Genomic DNA, 19,262 nt, shown 5'->3' with positions numbered 1-19,262 from the left:
TATTGTGACTGGCCCAGATGCTCCGTGCATCCTTGGCATAGACTATCTTAGAAGAGGATATTTCAAGGACCCAAAAGGGTTCCGCTGGGCTTTTGGCATAGCTGCTTTGGAGACAGAGGACATTAAACAGTTGTCTACCTTGCCTGGTCTCTCAGAGGACCCTTCTGTTGTGGGGTTGCTGAGGGTTGAAGAACAGCAAGTGCCGATCGCTACCACAACTGTGCACCGGCGGCAATATCGCACCAACCGAGACTCCCTGAGTCCCATCCATAAGCTAATTCGTCAACTGGAGAGCCAAGGAGTGATCAGCAAGACTCATTCACCTTTTAATAGTCCCATATGGCCAGTGCGAAAGTCTAATGGTGAGTGGAGACTAACAGTGGACTATCGTGGCCTGAACGAAGTCACGCCACCACTGAGTGCTGCAGTGCCGGACATGCTAGAACTCCAGTATGAACTGGAATCAAAGGCAGCCAAGTGGTATGCCACAATTGATATCGCTAATGCATTTTTCTCCATCCCTCTAGCAGCACAGTGCAGGCCACAGTTTGCTTTCACTTGGAGGGGAGTCCAATATACTTGGAATCGGCTGCCCCAGGGGTGGAAACACAGCCCTACCATTTGCCATGGACTGATCCAGTCTGCGCTGGAGCAGGGGGAAGCTCCTGAACACCTGCAGTACATCGATGACATCATTGTGTGGGGTGACACTGCAGAAGAAGTTTTCGAGAAAGGGAAGAAAATAGTCCAAATCCTTCTGAAGGCCGGTTTTGCCATAAAACAGAATAAAGTTAAAGGACCTGCACGAGAGATCCAGTTTTTAGGAATAAAATGGCAAGATGGACGCCGTCAAATCCCAATGGATGTGATCAACAAAATAACAGCTATGTCTCCACCAACCAGCAAAAAAGAAACACAAACTTTCCTAGGTGTCGTGGGGTTTTGGAGAATGCATATTCCAAATTACAGTCTGATTGTAAACCCGCTCTACCAAGTAACCCGTAAGAAGAATGCTTTTGAATGGGGCCCTGAGCAACGACAAGCCTTTGAACAAATTAAGCAGGAAATAGTTCATGCAGTAGCCCTCGGGCCAGTCCGAACAGGACCAGATGTAAAGAATGTGCTCTACACCGCAGCCGGAGAGAATGGTCCCACCTGGAGCCTCTGGCAGAAAGAACCTGGGGAAACTCGAGGTCGACCCCTGGGGTTTTGGAGTCGGGGATACAGAGGATCTGAAGCCCGCTATACTCCAACTGAAAAGGAGATATTGGCAGCATATGAAGGAGTTCGATCTGCTTCGGAAGTGGTCGGTACTGAAGCGCAGCTCCTCCTGGCACCCCGACTGCCGGTACTAGGCTGGATGTTCAAAGGAAGGGTCCCCTCTACGCATCATGCAACTGATGCTACATGGAGCAAGTGGGTTGCACTGATTACTCAGCGGGCTCGAATAGGAAACCCCAGTCGCCCAGGAATCTTGGAGGTGATTATGGACTGGCCAGAAGGCAAATACTTTGGGATATCACCAGAGGAGGAGGTGGTTCGTGCTGAAGAAGCCCCCCTGTACAACAAGCTACCGGAAAATGAGAAGAAATATGCCTTGTTCACTGACGGGTCCTGTCGTATTGTGGGAAAGCATCGGAGATGGAAAGCTGCTGTATGGAGTCCTACACGACGAGTTGCAGAAGCTGCTGAGGGAGAAGGTGAATCGAGTCAGTTTGCAGAAGTAAAAGCCATTCAGCTGGCTTTAGATATTGCTGAACGAGAAAAGTGGCCAGTTCTCTATCTCTATACTGATTCATGGATGGTAGCAAATGCCCTGTGGGGGTGGTTACAGCAATGGAAGCAGAACAACTGGCAGCGCAGGGGCAAGCCCATCTGGGCTGCGGCATTGTGGCAAGATATTGCTGCCCGGGTAGAGAACCTGGTTGTAAAGGTACGCCATGTAGATGCTCATGTGCCCAAGAATCGGGCTACTGAAGAACACCAAAACAACCAGCAGGTGGATCAGGCTGCTAAGATTGAAGTGGCTCAGGTGGACCTGGACTGGCAACATAAAGGTGAATTATTTATAGCCCGATGGGCCCATGACACCTCAGGCCATCAAGGTAGAGATGCAACCTACAGATGGGCTCGTGATCGAGGGGTGGACCTGACCATGGATACTATAGCACAGGTTATTCATGACTGTGAAACATGTGCTGCAATCAAGCAAGCCAAACGGTCAAAACCTCTTTGGTATGGAGGACGATGGCTGAAATATAAATATGGAGAGGCCTGGCAGATTGATTACATCACACTCCCTCAAACCCGCAACGGCAAGCGCCACGTACTTACAATGGTGGAAGCAACCACCGGATGGCTGGAAACATATCCTGTGCCCTATGCCACCGCCCGGAACACTATCCTGGGCCTTGAAAAGCAAGTCTTATGGCGACATGGCACCCCAGAGAGAATTGAGTCAGACAACGGGACTCATTTCCGAAACAACCTTATAGACACTTGGGCCAAAGAACATGGTATTGAGTGGGTGTATCACATCCCCTATCATGCACCAGCCTCTGGAAAAGTTGAACGATACAATGGACTGTTGAAGACTACACTGAAAGCAATGGGTGCTGGGACATTCAAAAATTGGGATACACATTTGGCAAAGGCCACCTGGTTAGTCAATACCAGGGGATCTGCCAACCGAGCTGGACCTGCCCAATCAAACCTGTTACGCACTGTAGAAGGGGATAAAGTTCCTGTAGTGCACGTAAGAAACATGCTGGGTAAAACAGTCTGGGCTACTCCTGCCTCAGGAAAAGGCAAACCCATTCGTGGAATTGCTTTTGCTCAGGGACCTGGATGCACTTGGTGGGTAATGCAAAAGAATGGGGAGGTCCGGTGTGTACCTCAAGGGGATTTGATACTGGGTGAGAATAGCCCATGAGTTGAATTGTAGTATGTTAATTATTATATAATAATGTATGTCATCACTACCATGATTGCTATATATCATAGATGAAAATGGTGATTAATTAGAATGTATTGGACAGAGTGTAACCTGGGCATGACATAAATGGTATGGAATAAGGGGTGGATATCTGTCCTGGTTCCAGTTAGGACAGAGTTAAGTAGCTCATAGTAGCTGGTAGGGTGCTATGTTTTGGATTAGGATGAGAAGAGCGCTGATAACATGCTGATGTTTTAATTGTTGCAGAGCAGTGTTTACACCAGGCCAAGGACTTTTCGGCTTCTTGCTCTGTCCTGCCAGCGAGCAGGCTGGGGGTGCAGCAGGAGCTGGGAGGGGACAGACCCAGGACAGCTGACCCAAACTGGCCAAAGGGGTATTCCATACCATCTGACGTCATGCTAAACAATATATAGGGGTGGCTGGCCGGGGTGGGGGGGCCGGCTGCTCGGGAATAGGCTGGGCATCGGTCAGCGGGTGGTGAGCAATTGCATTGTGCATCACTTGTTTTCTTACACATTATTATTGTTAATACTATTACCATTATCACTATTATTATTATTATTGTTATTATTATTTTCCTGTCTTAATAAACTGTCTTTATCTCAACTCACAGGCTTCACTTTCCCGTTTCTCTCCCCCATCCCAGAGAGGGAGGGGGGAGGGTGAGCGAACGGCTGTGTGGTGTTTAGCTGCCAGCCGGGTTAAACCACAACAGAAGGTTGTGAGAGAAGGAAAAAGAGTGCTATCATTTGGGAATCAAGTGTAGTCTTACAAAAGAAACGTTGACCACAAAGCTATTTTGTATTAGCCTTATTTTCAAAAATACTAGAATGTTGCAAAAGATTGTCATGGGGATTTCATTACTATTTCTAAAAATGAATTTACTGGTTCAATACTATTAGAAGGTTTTCAACCATAAATTTCCCTTCAACAACACAAGGATTGTTCCTGATGGGAAACTATAAGGAGAAAGCAAATGGTTCTTCAAATTATACCTGCAAAGATTGTCTTTGTATTTCTTGTATTTCCAGAGTCACCTTGGAGAAATGCTGCAAGGGATGGCATCTAGCAACCCAGTAACAAAATATAAGTGCTTTCAGATATGGGCTTCTAGATACACATAAATTAATCAAATTTCTAGGAAAGTGGCCTTGCATTGCATCTGCAATGCAGTCAATTATATACAAAAATACACTTAAATAATCAGAAATACAAGTGACCATTACCACCGTTATGCATTTTCCAATAAAAAGCCTAAACACCCATTTGGTAGAGAGAAGAAAGTGAGGGTGTATTATATATAAGAGTATACATCAAAACAACCCAATTCCTGATACTACAAATTTACAATATTAAAGGTTGCAGTAAAACAGACACTTTACATTACATTTCATTTATTATACTTCACAGAATAGTTGATTGCCATGCATCCACAAATCTCCATATTACAAATCTCTTTCTTTGTTCGGGATGGATATTTTGCTGTACTTTCTTACTAAAACAGCAAATTAAAGGTAAAATAATAAGAAATAAATCATACATCTTCCCCCTCATATATGACTTTCCTTTAGCTGATAGTACTTGTAATAAAATAAAAGCTATTGAGTCCACATTTGATGAGGAATCTCTGCATATATTTTCAGAATACAACCATGTGTGTCACACACTGAGTTGCTACAATTTCAGCTGTTCCTTCTAATTGTCAGTATAAAAACTTTCAGCTCAGACACAAAGATTAACTAAGCCACACCATATCATTCTACATGAAACACATAAAGCAGATACAGAATGATTATTCAAGGTCACTGAGTGAATCATTGGTGGAGATGGAAATTGTCTTGCATTTCTAGTTCTCCTTTTGAAGGGATTAATTCAAATATATGAGAATTTCCAATGAAATATTTCCACTGCTTTATACATAAGCATCCATGGCAGCTGCTAAAGTGTCTTAGGGAACTGTGATCTAACTTCTAGCTACATCCCCAAGCACTAGATGTAGGTAAGTTCCCAGTTAGAACATGAACCTAGCTCATACTTTTCTTTAGAAAGAGGATTGGAACATAGAAAGGAACATGGTTTACACTGAAATATAGTAAGACAATCACAAAACTGTTTTATTTCACACACAAACACAAACACACATAGAGAGAGTCATATATTTATGCATTTGTCTATCTGTTAGTATGTAAAATCCAATCTAATCTTATCAAGACAACATCCAGTGATTCTTGTGTCAAGGCCATAATTCTGGCTAAATTACAGAACAAGTTTCATCAACATAAAACCCAAATTTGTTCAGATTCAGATTTTAATATTGAGATCCAGTTTTACCTTTGCTTGATGAATAACAAAAACACATTGAAAAAATTCACAGTGAGGAGATATGAATATATATTATATCATTTAACTACCTGTGTTTTTGCTTGATAATACAAGGAATAGAAGAATGCAAGAAAAATACCAATAAAACTTTAATTTTTACAGCTTATTGTACACTTCTGTACCACTTGACAACAATAATCCACAAAGTGTAAAATATTAAATATATTTTATACTCTTTTCATAGAAATACTACAGATTTAGAAAGCTTTAATTGCCCTGAGGTTCAATACTAAGTTTTTACAGCATATTTTATGCGCATACCAAAATGTTTTTACTTCCATATTTAAAAATTCCTCTTCATGCTATTGTATATTATATAATAAAATCTTTCATATATCACTTACTTTTTTGTCTTCATTATATTTATGGAAAATCTCTTGTGCTCTTTCTTCACCACCATCCGTAAACAGCATAATAATTTTATTGCAGTTAGCTCTAGAAACACTGTGCTGTAAAAATACAAAAAGAAGCTTACTTTTTATTTCAGGCTATAAGGAATAACAACTGTTCTATTTAATGGCTTTCTCATCAACATGTTTACTTTCATGTTTAACATGGAAGGAAAAATTTTCTAGCATTCTTGGGAGCAATTCTTTACTTCCAAGAATTAATTCATTCAATACCTAAAAAAAAAAAAAAAGAAAAAGAAAAAAAAAAAAGCAAGCCTTTTTTCATTCTATGATAGTAAACTCAACACATTTCAGATCTGGCACAACACAGAGGAACAGCAATCTGGTGGTCCTTCTTACCACCACCAACACAAGGAAAGCTCTTTGCCCCCTTCATGAATTACTTAATACGCAGTTTTTTCTGTTGGACTCCTATTCACAAAGACTCTTCATTATTTCTTGAGAGCAAGCCGGGAATAAAGAGAATTGAGGAGAAGCCCCCTTGACTTCTAATTCAGCAGTCACAGTAACTATTAAAGCCACTGAGAAAAATACAGTGTGCTATGCAAAGGAATAAAAACATAGTTCCAAAGTCAGAACAATGGAGAGATGAACATGAATTTTGGCTCCTTACAAAAGGCGCCAAGGGCTCCTCCTCTGGCATTCATCTTCTCTCCTCATTGCCTGAAAACTTGCATCTAGTCTAAACAAATTTTTCATAAATTTTACAGCCAGCATTCCTTGTCCTCTGTGTTGCTGCAACTGGTTGTAGCTAGGCATGTCCTGGTACTTCTTAGCAGTTGAATGTGAGGGAGTAAAACCCTTAGAGACTGTAAAAAAAATTCAAATTCCCCTTCCACAAGTCCACATTTTTCTACATTAATTCACTATACAGTCAAGGAGAGAAATGGGAGGGTCATCTTTACACAGTACCTAATTCTCCCTTGCTTTAGTCTTTGTGAACAGATGGAATAAATGACTAACTGCCACCTTGCTAGTCAGGTGAGATGATCCCACTCCCCTTTGTGGGATTTTTTTTTGCTAGATTCTTCTCTAACAGAGAGACCACAACTCCAGACCCAAACATCAGCCAATTAATCTCAGTATTGCAGCTCCACAGTTCTACAGTGCTCTCTGCAGATTAAGATCAAAAGCTTTATTTGCTATCACTACACTCACAGATTAATAACAATGCCTCAGAAACGTTTTGTATTGGTAGTTCAATATTCAGTGAATAACTACTTATTTAATCATTTGAAAAAAAAATAAATCCAAGGATTTTCTTACATACAGCAACAAATAAAAAATCTCTTGAAATCAATACATTCTCTCCAACCTCATCAGCACACTGAGGTTCATTTGAAATTAAATAATATATGACCATTTTTTACTTGTGAAATACAATCTACAAGATGCTGCTTTGGGCTGCAATTTTTTCAATATTAAAAAAGTAATAAAAGTAGAGTGGGTACTGCATAAATAAAGAAACTCACCTACATTGACAATGATTTAATATATGAGCCAAAATAAAATTAAAGTGAAACCAAAGAGATGACAGAAAAGGGGACCAATGTCTGCTTGTATTATACATTTTTCCTATTGATTTTTAAATGACAGCTATTATGTGTACTGTAAACTGAAACCAGTTGGGTTTACATAATTAAATTATATTTTTTCTAATGGTTTACTTAGCAATATGCATATACAGTATCAGAAAAAAAATCAGTGTTTTCTTCTAGAACTTCCAGAAGAGCTCTTACTTATACTACGCAGTTTAGACACTAAAGTCATGTCATGGAAAAAAAAAAAAAAAAAAAAAAAAAAAAAAACATGATTTCATTAGTTAAACGATACTGGAGATCTGAAAGTGAGTAAGCTCAGAGCAAATGATACTTTCCCACCACACACATACATACCAAAAAAAAACAAAACAAAACAAAACAAAAAAACTCCATATCCTGATGAAAGAACTTAACAGATCAGCCTCCTAAAACTGATGAAAGGGAAGGCAGAAAGGCCTTTACAATGCATCTGTTAGTTTTTGTGGTTTTTTTTTGTTTGTTTGTTTGTTTTTCCCCATTTGCACAAAGATAGAGATACTGGCTCAGGGAGTGAATAAATGTGATTTTGTAGAGCTCACACAGTAATTCCATTACTGACGAGTGGTGTCCCTCAGGGGTCTGTCCAGGGACCGGTGTTTTTCAATATTTTTATCAATGACAGAGACGAGGGGATTGAGTGCACCCTCAGCAAGTCTGCAGACAACACCAAGCTGAGTGGTGCAGTTGATACAACAGAAGTAAGGGATGCCATCCAAAGGGATATGGACAGGCTGGAGAAGTGGGCCCACGTGAACCACATGGCTCAAGAAAGCCAAGTGAAAAGTGCTGCATCTGGGTCAGGACAATGCCAGACACGAGCACAGCCTGGGAGAAGAACTCACTGAGAGCAGCAGCCCTGCAGAGGGAGACTTTGGGGTTGTGGTGGATGAAAGGCTCGGCATGAGCCAGCAGTGAAAAAATATGTGCATTTCTCATTATTAATTTCATGACACTTAAGAAGGAAAGTAAAGTAAAGCAAAAAACCTGCTTGAATCAAGAAGAGATGATTAAAAGATATTTTTTGACATAATTATTATGGTATGGGGTGGAAAAGTCCTGAACTGCTGAAGCTAAAGTATAATAATTTTCAAAGAAACAGCAAATTAATATAACATTAAATAATGGAAAAATACTGCATAGAAATTATGGAATGTGGATTATTTATATGCACATGAATTAACATGTTGAAAAAACTGAAGTATTTATTTTCATCTAGCAATACATTGGACAACAAGTTTTTTCATGACAGAAAGATACTACTTTGGCATAGAGAGGAAAATTGTTTGAACTAACTGCCATTCAGAAACAATATACCAAAATTATTATCAAAATTTGAGCTGCTAAAAATATTCCATTTCCACAGATCTTAAAGCAGTTGGATTGCTTGAAAGCATAAATAAAATTTGAAACTATCCCTAAGCATATTTCTATTAGTTGTTTAAGCCTGTATTATATCAACCTACTATATCATCTTGTCACCAGAGTCTAGCACTGATTCCATCAGCACTTCTACTCTTCCTGCCAAATGGATTTGCCAATATCTGGAGAGGATGACTTTATTTCTATAACCTAGTGTAACCTTTTAATTTCCCTTGATATACACATCCACAATGTTCAGTCATAATTTACAGGATTGCAGAGATTCTGTGAGACTAATTACACCTCTGTCTCCAATAAGGAGAGACAGAGTCCCACTATGAAACTAATCTCCCGTTATTTTTTTAAGCAATTATTTAGTCCTACAAACAGGTCCATTTTGAGACTTCCCCTGTGTTCAGGTCTTCTTCTTAGTACATCCTGGACACAAAGTACATATCTGGTACTACACCAAATGTAATATATAATGTTAATTGAATATAAATGCTGTGAGGACCCAGCTGTGTTTGGCAACAATTCTTATGTCTTCCTGGTTCCCTCTGCATAAGATGGCAACAGAGAAAAAGAGGAAATGCTATTAAGCCTGGTCCGAAAAAATCTGGTTTATTTTAAAATCCTGCTGGCAGTTTTACATACACATCAGCAGATGGCACACAACCTTTTCCCCACCAAATCTCGTTTAATCAAAACAGTGATCTGCTGAGTAAATACTCTTGAAAACATTATATTTTCTTTATCTTAATTTTTTTATTCAAAATTTCACTAGGTTAGAAAACTTTCAACCAGTTTTAGCCCTAAGATGCATATGCAATGGCAGGAAAGCTCCCTTAAGTCCAAAATCTGACAGAAATGGGGGAAAAAAGAAGTAAAGAGGTCTCTGCTCAGAGACAACATTGAAATAAATTAAAACAAACAAAACAGAACATATATTATTTATTGAGATAGACCTTTAGCTTCTATAAATTGGTATAGCTTTATTTACACTAAGGTTAAGATCCAATACAAAGTTTTTTATGAAGATAAAACAGATCTTTTTCTAAACAAATACACAAATTAGAATTAGAATTCTCTCAAATGCCTAATATCTCTCTATTAATTAATAGCTGTCTGCTCTCCTCTGTCCTGCTCTTGCCACTGTCACCTATTTACGGAATACAATAAATAGAAAATTGTGTGTATGAATGATGTAAAAACAGTATGGCACAGTGAAAAAGAATTCCATTCCCAAGCCTTAGCAACCTATCAAGCTTTAGGGGCATCTGCAAGACAAATTGTTCAATAAATTTACTTGCTAAATGAAGGTATCTTATGATTACCTGTGTTACATAATGGAGGAGTAGGTAAAAGCCTTCTGAACATTCAAGTTCTTCTAATTCACTTTAGAGCACTGAGAGATGACTTTCATACTTACGTTTAGCAGCTGTTCAAAAGCATAGCTAAAGCCTTTTTTGTAATCAGTAATTCCTTTAGCAGAGATTTTATAGACAGCTTCTTTCAGCTTCTTCTTGTTCCTCACATTAGCTTGGACAAGATGATTAAAGCAACTGACGTTCTGAGCATTATTGTTAAACTGTAAAACAAACAGAAATAGCATTAAAGACAGAGATGTACAATTAATTTAATTTTCTTTTCTATGTACTTAAGTAGTAAAGGTTAATGGCCCAAGAGATAAAGTCTGTGACACATGGATATTAATTATGACTGTATCGAGACAGTCCAGCAGTGCCTGCCTGGTGATTTCAAAACTGGGCAATAAGTATAATAAAAAAGGCTGTTGTTGCAATCAAAAAAAAAAAATCTGCTTTCCAGAACAGTGGAAAAACTCCTACAAATTTTGTTTCAGGCTCATAATAAAATGGAACCAAGAAACACAAAATTAGGGAAATCAGAGCAAAAATATGGGAAAATGTTTAATTTCTTAATCACTGAAAAATGTTGGTTAAATTATCAGATTACTTCCGTGTTGCATGTATTAATATGTCACTAAACCTGCTGTTTAACAATGAAACTTGCAGGTCATAATAAATTAATATATATACCTTGTAGAAAACTAAACAAATTCTTGGGAGATGGGAATTACATGAGAATATAGCTGTAAAAAGGAGGATATTGTTAAGAATAATGCAAATTTGTGTATTGAGAACACACATATTTGAGCTCTCTTACCCACAGATACGTAAAAGACTACAACAAATTCTATCATTAATACAAGACTATGATATTGCTTAAAAGCATACATAGAAAAAGAATTTATGTGCAAAATTTTGTCTGCACAAGTATAAATGGGTTTTCAATTTCTTTAAAATTTATCTATTTAAATGTACATACCACATATATATATGTAAATATATATATCCCAGTGGAGAGAGGAATGCAGAAATACATTTAACTGTTCAGCTACCTCTGTTTCAATCTGTCTAAAGTCTAAGTTGAGACTTCTCTTAAAAGAATGCTGTAGCATGTAGGATTCTATCTATAGTCTTGAATAAAAGTGCACAGTATTGCATATAATCTGTTTTGAACTCTACTTGATGAAAACCTCTTTTTAACTGCAACGTAGTAATTTTCATTTAAGATATTGTTGACAAATATTATCAAAAATATTGTGTCTAATCTTTAAGACGCTTTTTTAAAATTTCAGTAATATATACAGAGAAGACAATGTGACAAGAAGTAATGGATCTTTATGAAAACTTTATGAAATTACATGAAGAAAGCCATCCATCGTTTTGTATAGTGTCATGACCAACAGCACTGTTGTGAGACTTAAATCTGTCATTCATGGATAGGCTCATATGAAGGTACAAATCACATGCAAGTCATACATAAGGCCAAAAGAATCATCCTGCCTGGGCAGTATCAGAAATTCAGAAAGAACACCTATTAGAAAGAAATAAGCAGTGTCCCCAGAGGGGAAAACAAACAAACAAAAATCAAATCAAATCAAATCAAAACAAAACAAAACAATCTGCCTAGTCATTTGCTTTCATAGAAAAAAAGCAGATATGAAGTTAGCATGGGAGTGACAAGTGATATGGAGATTTAGGGCATTTTCCACTTATTCACATTTTCAAATAGCTACCTAATACTGATGCTAATTAAGAGCATTGTATGGTACATGCCCTCTGCTATCACCAGAAGGTCCATCAGGGATGTACTGGTTTCCCTTACTACAATAGATGTATTTTTCTGTACACTTATAGCACTGCAAAACAGCAGAATCTGTGCCTGGTTTTGACAGCTTTTAGTAGCCCAAAACCATTTACTAATTCTTCATTCTGCCCAGCTTGAATTTACTTCATTGCCGTTGTATTTCACAGAACCTCAGGTAGAAAATTCATCAGCTCAGTGATTAATTAAGCAACACTCACCGTCCCTGAAACTAGATCTAGCTACAGCAAGGATGGGAAGTTCACTGGGCCCAATTTCATTCCATTACAGTTTTATGCTCATATAGCTCATATTTCACTCAAGTTCTACTACTGCAATATATACTGCAAAATATTTTTTAATAATTAAGTAATAGAAGTAAATCAAGCAATTTTTATCAAATGCCCGCTTTAATCAATGCTAATTCCACTACTCAGTTAGTAGGAGCAGATGTGTAACAGCAAATATGGTACAGATTATAGTAGAGAGAACTGGCAGAGAATGGCATAATCCTCAGCAGAAGGTTTGGCCTAATTTTTCCATGTCCTTCTTGAAATTAGCCAGAGATGCATCTGTAGTTTTCTTGGCTGTAAGTGAACAAATCCAGGCAGCATTTGCTACACTGGATTCTTAATTACAGCTGCACATGTAATTTCTTATTCTTGCAAAATGCTAAAGTGCCACATAACTTTAAAGCATTAATTTGTCTTCTTCATCTTCTAATAAAATTATTGTACCACAGAGCATTCCTGCATGCATGTAGAAACTAATCAAGAAAGCCCACTAGTCAGTTTTTGAGCATTAAGTAGTTTAGAACTGATCTAGTATCTTACCATCTCCATATTACATTTATTTTTCCACAGAGTTTATTTTTGCTCATTCCTCATGGCTTAATATTGCCTTTTGCTGAGACACTGATAATGTTTTGTGGTATAGCTGCTGTTTTTCTGAGGAAAGGAGCTGCTAAAAAAACTGTATTGATTCTAGCTATGTAGGGATGAGACAATCCAGGGATGAGACTATGAGACAGTTCATAAGAATTTTAATATACCTTTCAAATTAATAAGGAAAGTTTTTATTCTGTCCTAATTTTATAGCTTTGCTTCCCAGGTCATTAAAATCTGGGGGAGCAAGACTTTCTCAAATGACTTAATGCAAAATTTTATGTCCCCTTTCTATCAATGTTCTGTTCCCTATGCGCCACAAGGGGAAAATTGTTTCTAAAACACACAGAAGCATGAACAAGTGCTTTAACTTTGAAAAATGCAATGCTGTATTTGACCAAGCATTCCAAAAAAGAGACCATTATATCAAGTAATGTGATAAAGGTTGGTTATTTATTTTTGTAATATTCTATTTACTGGCGATTTAATTTTCATTATATAATGAATATAAAATATAGTATCATGTATCTAAATTATTTACAGTAACAAAAGTACAAAAACAGGATGAAATGATGAAGTTTTCCAGTTTTCCCAGTGTCACAATGCAAACTAAACCTTTAAAATAAATGAACACTTGGAATTAGATTTCGTAGAACCAAATTTCCAGTTTGAATATTCCTTTAATCTATCCCACATTTCCCAGAAAAGAAGGGTTTTGGTAGGCCCAACCCTCCATAGCAATTTAAATGTAATACTTGCAACTAAAATTTTCATTTGCATGGTTTTAAAGCCCTTATATTTTATAAAGCTATTTTCTCAACTTGAATAAGTTATGGTCGTTCATTTTTCTACTTCCCTTCAATATCTTGTTTTGGTGATACTTATTCACTGTGGTTAAGCAGCACATTTTGCCTACACAGCGAAACAACCAAATGATCATGCAACTGTAATCAATTCACTTTGATGCAAAACACTGACACATTCAATTGTGTTTCTTATGGAAGTTTTTTACAGAAGTAACCAATAAATCACCCTGTGACTATTAGGTACATTGGCCATGTGGGAATGAAAACATTTTTGTGCTGTGGAAGTATTTTGGCATGCCTTGACCTGCTTTTGTAACTATGATGGGGAAAAGAAGGGAAGGGAAGGGAAGGGAAGGGAAGGGAAGGGAAGGGAAGGGAAGGGAAGGGAAGGGAAAACACCAAGGTCTGAAAATAAATTCTAATTGTGAGATGGGATTACAGTACAAATCTTGTACTTGCAAGGTAGAATAAAAATGCTGTCTGGTAGGTAGCTTTGCTCTCCAAAAGCTGATTTCATCTGAAAAAGATCAGTGAAGACATTCTTCTTCATCAGTGACATTTGATGCAAATTATTTAATGAGCTAATTTCAATATAACCATATATTAAGTATCATGGTCATACCTTGTCTTGGGCTATAGAAAATAGAGGTTAAGGTGTTCCACTGAAGATTTAGTGACAAGTGAAATTTTCTTCCTGAAATGCCACTAATATTAAATTCCAAATCTGAATAGTTTCCTAGCAGTCCTGCAAGATGTATCAAGATAACTGTTTCCATGAAGGTCAGATATCTAGCATATGGATTGGTAATTATGGATACAAAACCAACATTTTAAAAACTGACAGGAATTCTGGCTCAAACTGTTTTAACAGTTAACAAGTAAACTGTACTGTACTTATGCATGATGTAAACTGAACAAAGAAAAAGGGTCAAGGTCAGCAAAGTTGTATCTACGGATAGTCAAATGTTAATGTAAAATGAAAGAAAGAAATAGATCCTTTGTAGAATGGAAAATTAGATCAACCAAAGTCTGCAAATGATTTAATTTAATTAAGAAAATATATGAGTCAGCTGCTTTGAAATAAAACACTTAACATTTATGTTATTGTCAGTCAACATAGTAGATGAGAGTTTTTGATGGAAAAATAATCCTCCAAAATGAATATTTACCTGATTACTAGGAGGTAGTGGAATGTCCAAAAGGAGGGAACAAAACTTAGGGCTACATTGAATTAATTTGAAATCCAAAAAAAAAATACTGAAGTAACTGAAAGATTTCTAGTGTAAAAAGCTTTCAGACTGCCCTTAAAATTGGCTTGTCATTCCCACTAAACAGTGCTAAAATAATTTTGCTCTTTAACCAGTTGACCATGTGACAAACACCAGGAGTATTCATAACTTTCAATTAGCCAAACTGAGACAGTTTTCACTAGTTTTAGTTACAGTCATCTGCAATATAGTAGTAACAGTCGCAATAAGTGCAAGGTGCTGCACCTGTGTGGGGGCAATCCCAGACAGGAGCACAGCCTGGGAGGAGAACCCACTGAGAGCAGCCCTGTGGAGAAGGACTTGGGGGTTCTGGCAGGTGAAAAGCTCGACATGAGGGCATCAACAGAGGGCCAGCAGGTGAGGGAGGAGATTGTCCCCCTCCACTCTGCCCTTGTGTGACCCTACCTAGAGCCCTACATCCAGGTCTGGGGCCCCAGCACAAGAAGGATGTAGGGCTATTAGAGCAGGTCCAGAGGGCCATGAAGATGCTCAGAGGACAAGAGCACCTCTCCTGTGAAGAAACGCTGAGAGAGCTGGGGCTGCTCAGCCTGGACAAGCGAAGACTCTGGGGAGACCTCTTTGCAGCCTTTTAGTACTTCAAGGGCGCTTATAAAAAAAAAAATAAAAAAGGAGAGCAACTTTTTACTCGGGCAGATGATAGAACAAGGGTTGCAAATGTAATGGTTGTAAACTAAGTTTTAGATTAGATGTTAGGAGGAAATGCTTTACTCAGAGGTTGGTGAGGCACTGGCAGAGGTTGCCCAGAGAAGCTGTGGATGCCCCATCCCTGGAGGTGTTCAAGGCCAGGTAGGATGGGGCTTTGGGCAACCTGGACTAGTGGGAGGTGTCCCTGCCCATGGCAAGGGGGGGTGGGAACTAGATGATCTTTAAAGTCCCTTCCAACCCAAGCCATTCAGTGATTCTATGATTTTAAGATTAATAATTTTTCACATGTTAAGATAGCAAAAGTTATCTTTGGTTTAATAATCCTTTGACAATTAGTGGTTGCAAACCATTCAATTGTTAAAATCTAAAGACTCCCATACAGCATGTAACCACTAGTGACAGCTTCTACTTTTTGACTACTTAAAAATCTTATTCCTGTATCTAAGCTAAAGTATGTAGGCATGCAACAAAACACTTGAAAACTATGGAAAACGGGATAACCTTATTTTTTTTATTTTCAATTATCAGTATCATGCAATTGGTCAATAATTATATCACACAGGATAGGATCTAGCTGTATTTTTCAATAGGTTATTTCTCCCCATCCAAATTATTTATATCCTTTTGTGTGGATATCCTGTTGTGTCTGCCTTTGGGATCAGGCCTGAGGAAACAAAAGCCTCCTATTCACAGGTCTGGTGCAGGAATACCCAAGCTGTTACTGGGGCACTAGGAATGTTAGAGAATTTTATCTACTTGACCTCAAAGAGTGGGTATAATTTTGGCCATATATCAGGCAACTCAATAACTTGAACAATAAATTAATCAATTAAATTTAACATGAATCTCTGAACAAAGTATTTTGAGTAAAACTACTTGAACCTTGTAATTCTAGAGGAGGTCAGAAAAAGAAATGCTCATCTGACAGTCCTACAACTTTGTTTTTATCCTTCTATTCAGCTAAGGATCAATTTGGAAAACCAATGGATAATTATACAGTGAAGATTATGCAGTGAAATATCTAAGAATGAGAGAGCTTTCCCATCTCTTGGGTAGTTCTGATAAGCAAGGGGCTCCTCCGGGCACAAAGACCTCCATAATCCACAGTGCTCTAAGAGTTACATTGATGAATAAGAGAAAAGGTTGGCATTCTCAAAGCCTCTTCTTCCAGAATAGTTCCTTCTACATTGCTAAAAGCTTTCTTTTTTTTTTTTTTCCTTTTTTTCTAGAGCCTTAACCTGCTTTTACTAAAAGCACCCTCCTTCAAAATTATTAAAACCCCTATCCCAACACCAAGATATTAGACGATTCGAGGGAAGAGAAGTAGAGATAATGATTTATTTCCTATTCTTCCCACTCTAAGTGCTCTGTGGATAAAACAACAGGTCAAAAAATGAATAACAACAAGAGATTCTGCAGACAGGTGTTTTCATTAAGAGGGCAGAATAAGACTACAGAAGGAGAAAAAAAATCATGGGAAAAAGCTCCAAAAAGAAGAGAAAACAGGATTAGTATTCAGAAATGGAATATACATAGCCTGAAAAACATTTGAGATAAGTAGAAAGATCAAAGCTATCAAGCCGTCTGGAAGAAAACAGCAAATAAAAGAGAGGAGAATAAAAATGTATATAATTCTATATTTTTTTTTTCTCCTAAAACTGGATTCAGTTGAATATATTTAATTCTGAAAAGACACAAACTATCTTGTCTATTGGGAATTTTTTTGATAAATCTGCCTTTTGCACATACCAGCTGACCTCTCCCCAGTTTACAAGCTTTATCAAGTAACACATAGCATGTAACTCCCAGGGACATCCACACTTTAGATCACATATATTTTCAAACATTACTGAATATCCTGGACTCCTTGTGAAATAGGAGTTCTCATTTCATTGGTGAGAAAAGTGAAGCAACAGGGAAGAAAACAAACAAATCCGAAGCAAAGATAGGGCTAGAAGCTTTAATCTCAATTCCCCACTATTAGAATATACTATTGCCTTCTCCCTTTCCTTTGTGCAACCAACTCCAAGTATTGCCCTTTTACTTGATATTTCTCATTTTGCCATATGCCATTTAAACCACAAGAGCAAATAAGGCGCAAATTCTTAAAGCATGAATTCTCAACACATAAATGCCTTCAGAATGCACACATAACTAACTCAATTCATTCTGAATCCTACAGCAATGCAAGAAAAAAATCTGATTTCACAACGTATAAATTGATGAACATTTCTAATTCTTTTCTACACTTCTGTATCCCTCTCCATATATCTCTCTACATATCCATTACCTGAGAGGTATAAGGCATTTAAATCTGCATTCCAATGTCAATCATTCTTTCTGCAAGTGTAGGCGGATATTCAAATACAAATAAAATATTTTAATTGATTCTCCTTCTTTTATAAGAAGGAATTCCAAAGTATTCCCTTCAGTGCACTGTGCTAGAATTAACATTATATGCAATATTAGCAGAACAAGCAGTCATTGAAAACAGCAGCATTACGAAGAAATTCTAGAGTTAAATAATAATATCTTGTGGCATTCATTTTGATAAGGAAGTGCTTATTACTGTTTCTGATGGTCAAGATTTTTTCTTTCCTAATGTATTTGATATCTTCATACATATGTGTATATAAATAAATATATTTGTGTGCAAGTATGTGCTTTATTGTTTCTATGAAGTGATCAAGAAATCAAATTTCATCTGCCAATATTTATCAGATACAATCTGGACAAAGCACTTATCCATGGAGGAACACTACAATCCTCAGCAATGACAGCAATAATTTATGTGAATGCAAACTGTCAGAAAAAAAGAAATTGGGGAAAGCAGTGCCAGCGCTGCAAATCATTTTGAAAAACACAGAATCAGATTTTGTAAATAATCTCATTCCTGGAAAACGGAGTAACACAAACAAGTCAGAACAAATAAATTAACAGAACTTTTTAAAACATTTTGTTCAGGTTTCAGTCACTAGGTGTCACTACAACAATAACAAAAAAAAATGGTATTACAAATGTTATCTTGTGGTAGTGCCTTCTCTGCATGGCATAAATTTCTCATTAAAATTACAACAGTTACATGCCCTTGTGTGAAAAATGAGTACAAAAGGAATATTAAAAAACAAATATCAGAAAATATCAGAAAAAAACTTCTACAATCTGAACACAAGTGGTCACAGCTCTAGGAGGATGGAAGTCTTTTTTTTTTTTTTTCATACAAAGAGTCCATATTGCCAAAAACAAGCATCTCTATTTCCACTATTTCCAACATGTTTACAAACCAGGTTTGCACTACTTAAAATAAAGAGATGTAAAAGTTCACATTTCTCAACCAAGCGCCTTTCTTCATCTTCGAACACTGTAGAATTGATAACATTCTTATTGAAAAATAATATGAAATCTAAGTTAAAAATCAGATTATCCCAATCATCTGTACCTGCTAACTCCTAAAAATATTCTTCACTCATCCCACTTAGCTTACTAACATCTAATGATTTAACATAACATTTAATCAGAATGTTCTGGTGACATTTCTAAACTGAAAAAAAAAAGGCAAATAAACAAAAAAAAACAGAAAAACACCTCATGAGATAAAACCACATTAAACTATGTAAATTACATATTTTTAAACATCTAGAAATGCTTCTTTTATAGAAAATAAGGCAATTGGACAAAGCAGTAATTCCTATATTTACACTTGCTACAGTTACAAAACTTATACTTTTAAAACACCAAGATCACGATACCTGAATAAATCAGAAATACCACTCTGGGAATACT

At 37.2% G+C, this 19,262-nt stretch overlaps 1 protein-coding gene across 12 annotated transcripts in view; it reads right to left on the bottom strand.

Moving 5' to 3' along the window:
- Positions 1-19,262, bottom strand: part of CACNA2D1 (calcium voltage-gated channel auxiliary subunit alpha2delta 1) — a 415,542-nt gene that overhangs the window by 80,886 nt on the left and 315,394 nt on the right. For all 12 annotated transcript variants that reach the window (XR_014578635.1, XM_083821360.1, XM_083821361.1 and 9 more), the window contains 2 exons: positions 10,117-10,275; positions 5,683-5,787 (listed from right to left, as the gene is read on the bottom strand). Coding sequence is in view for 11 of the 12 variants with exons in the window: in XM_083821360.1 (XP_083677486.1) it covers positions 5,683-5,787; positions 10,117-10,275 (264 nt within the window). In the remaining variant the exon portion in view is untranslated. The remainder of the gene's footprint in view (positions 1-5,682; positions 5,788-10,116; positions 10,276-19,262) is intronic.

The sequence above is a fragment of the Anser anser genome, assembly GCF_964211835.1.
Source record: "Anser anser genome assembly, chromosome: 1".
Taxonomy (NCBI): Eukaryota; Metazoa; Chordata; class Aves; order Anseriformes; family Anatidae; genus Anser; species Anser anser.
This window is presented reverse-complemented; position numbering and strand designations above follow the sequence as displayed.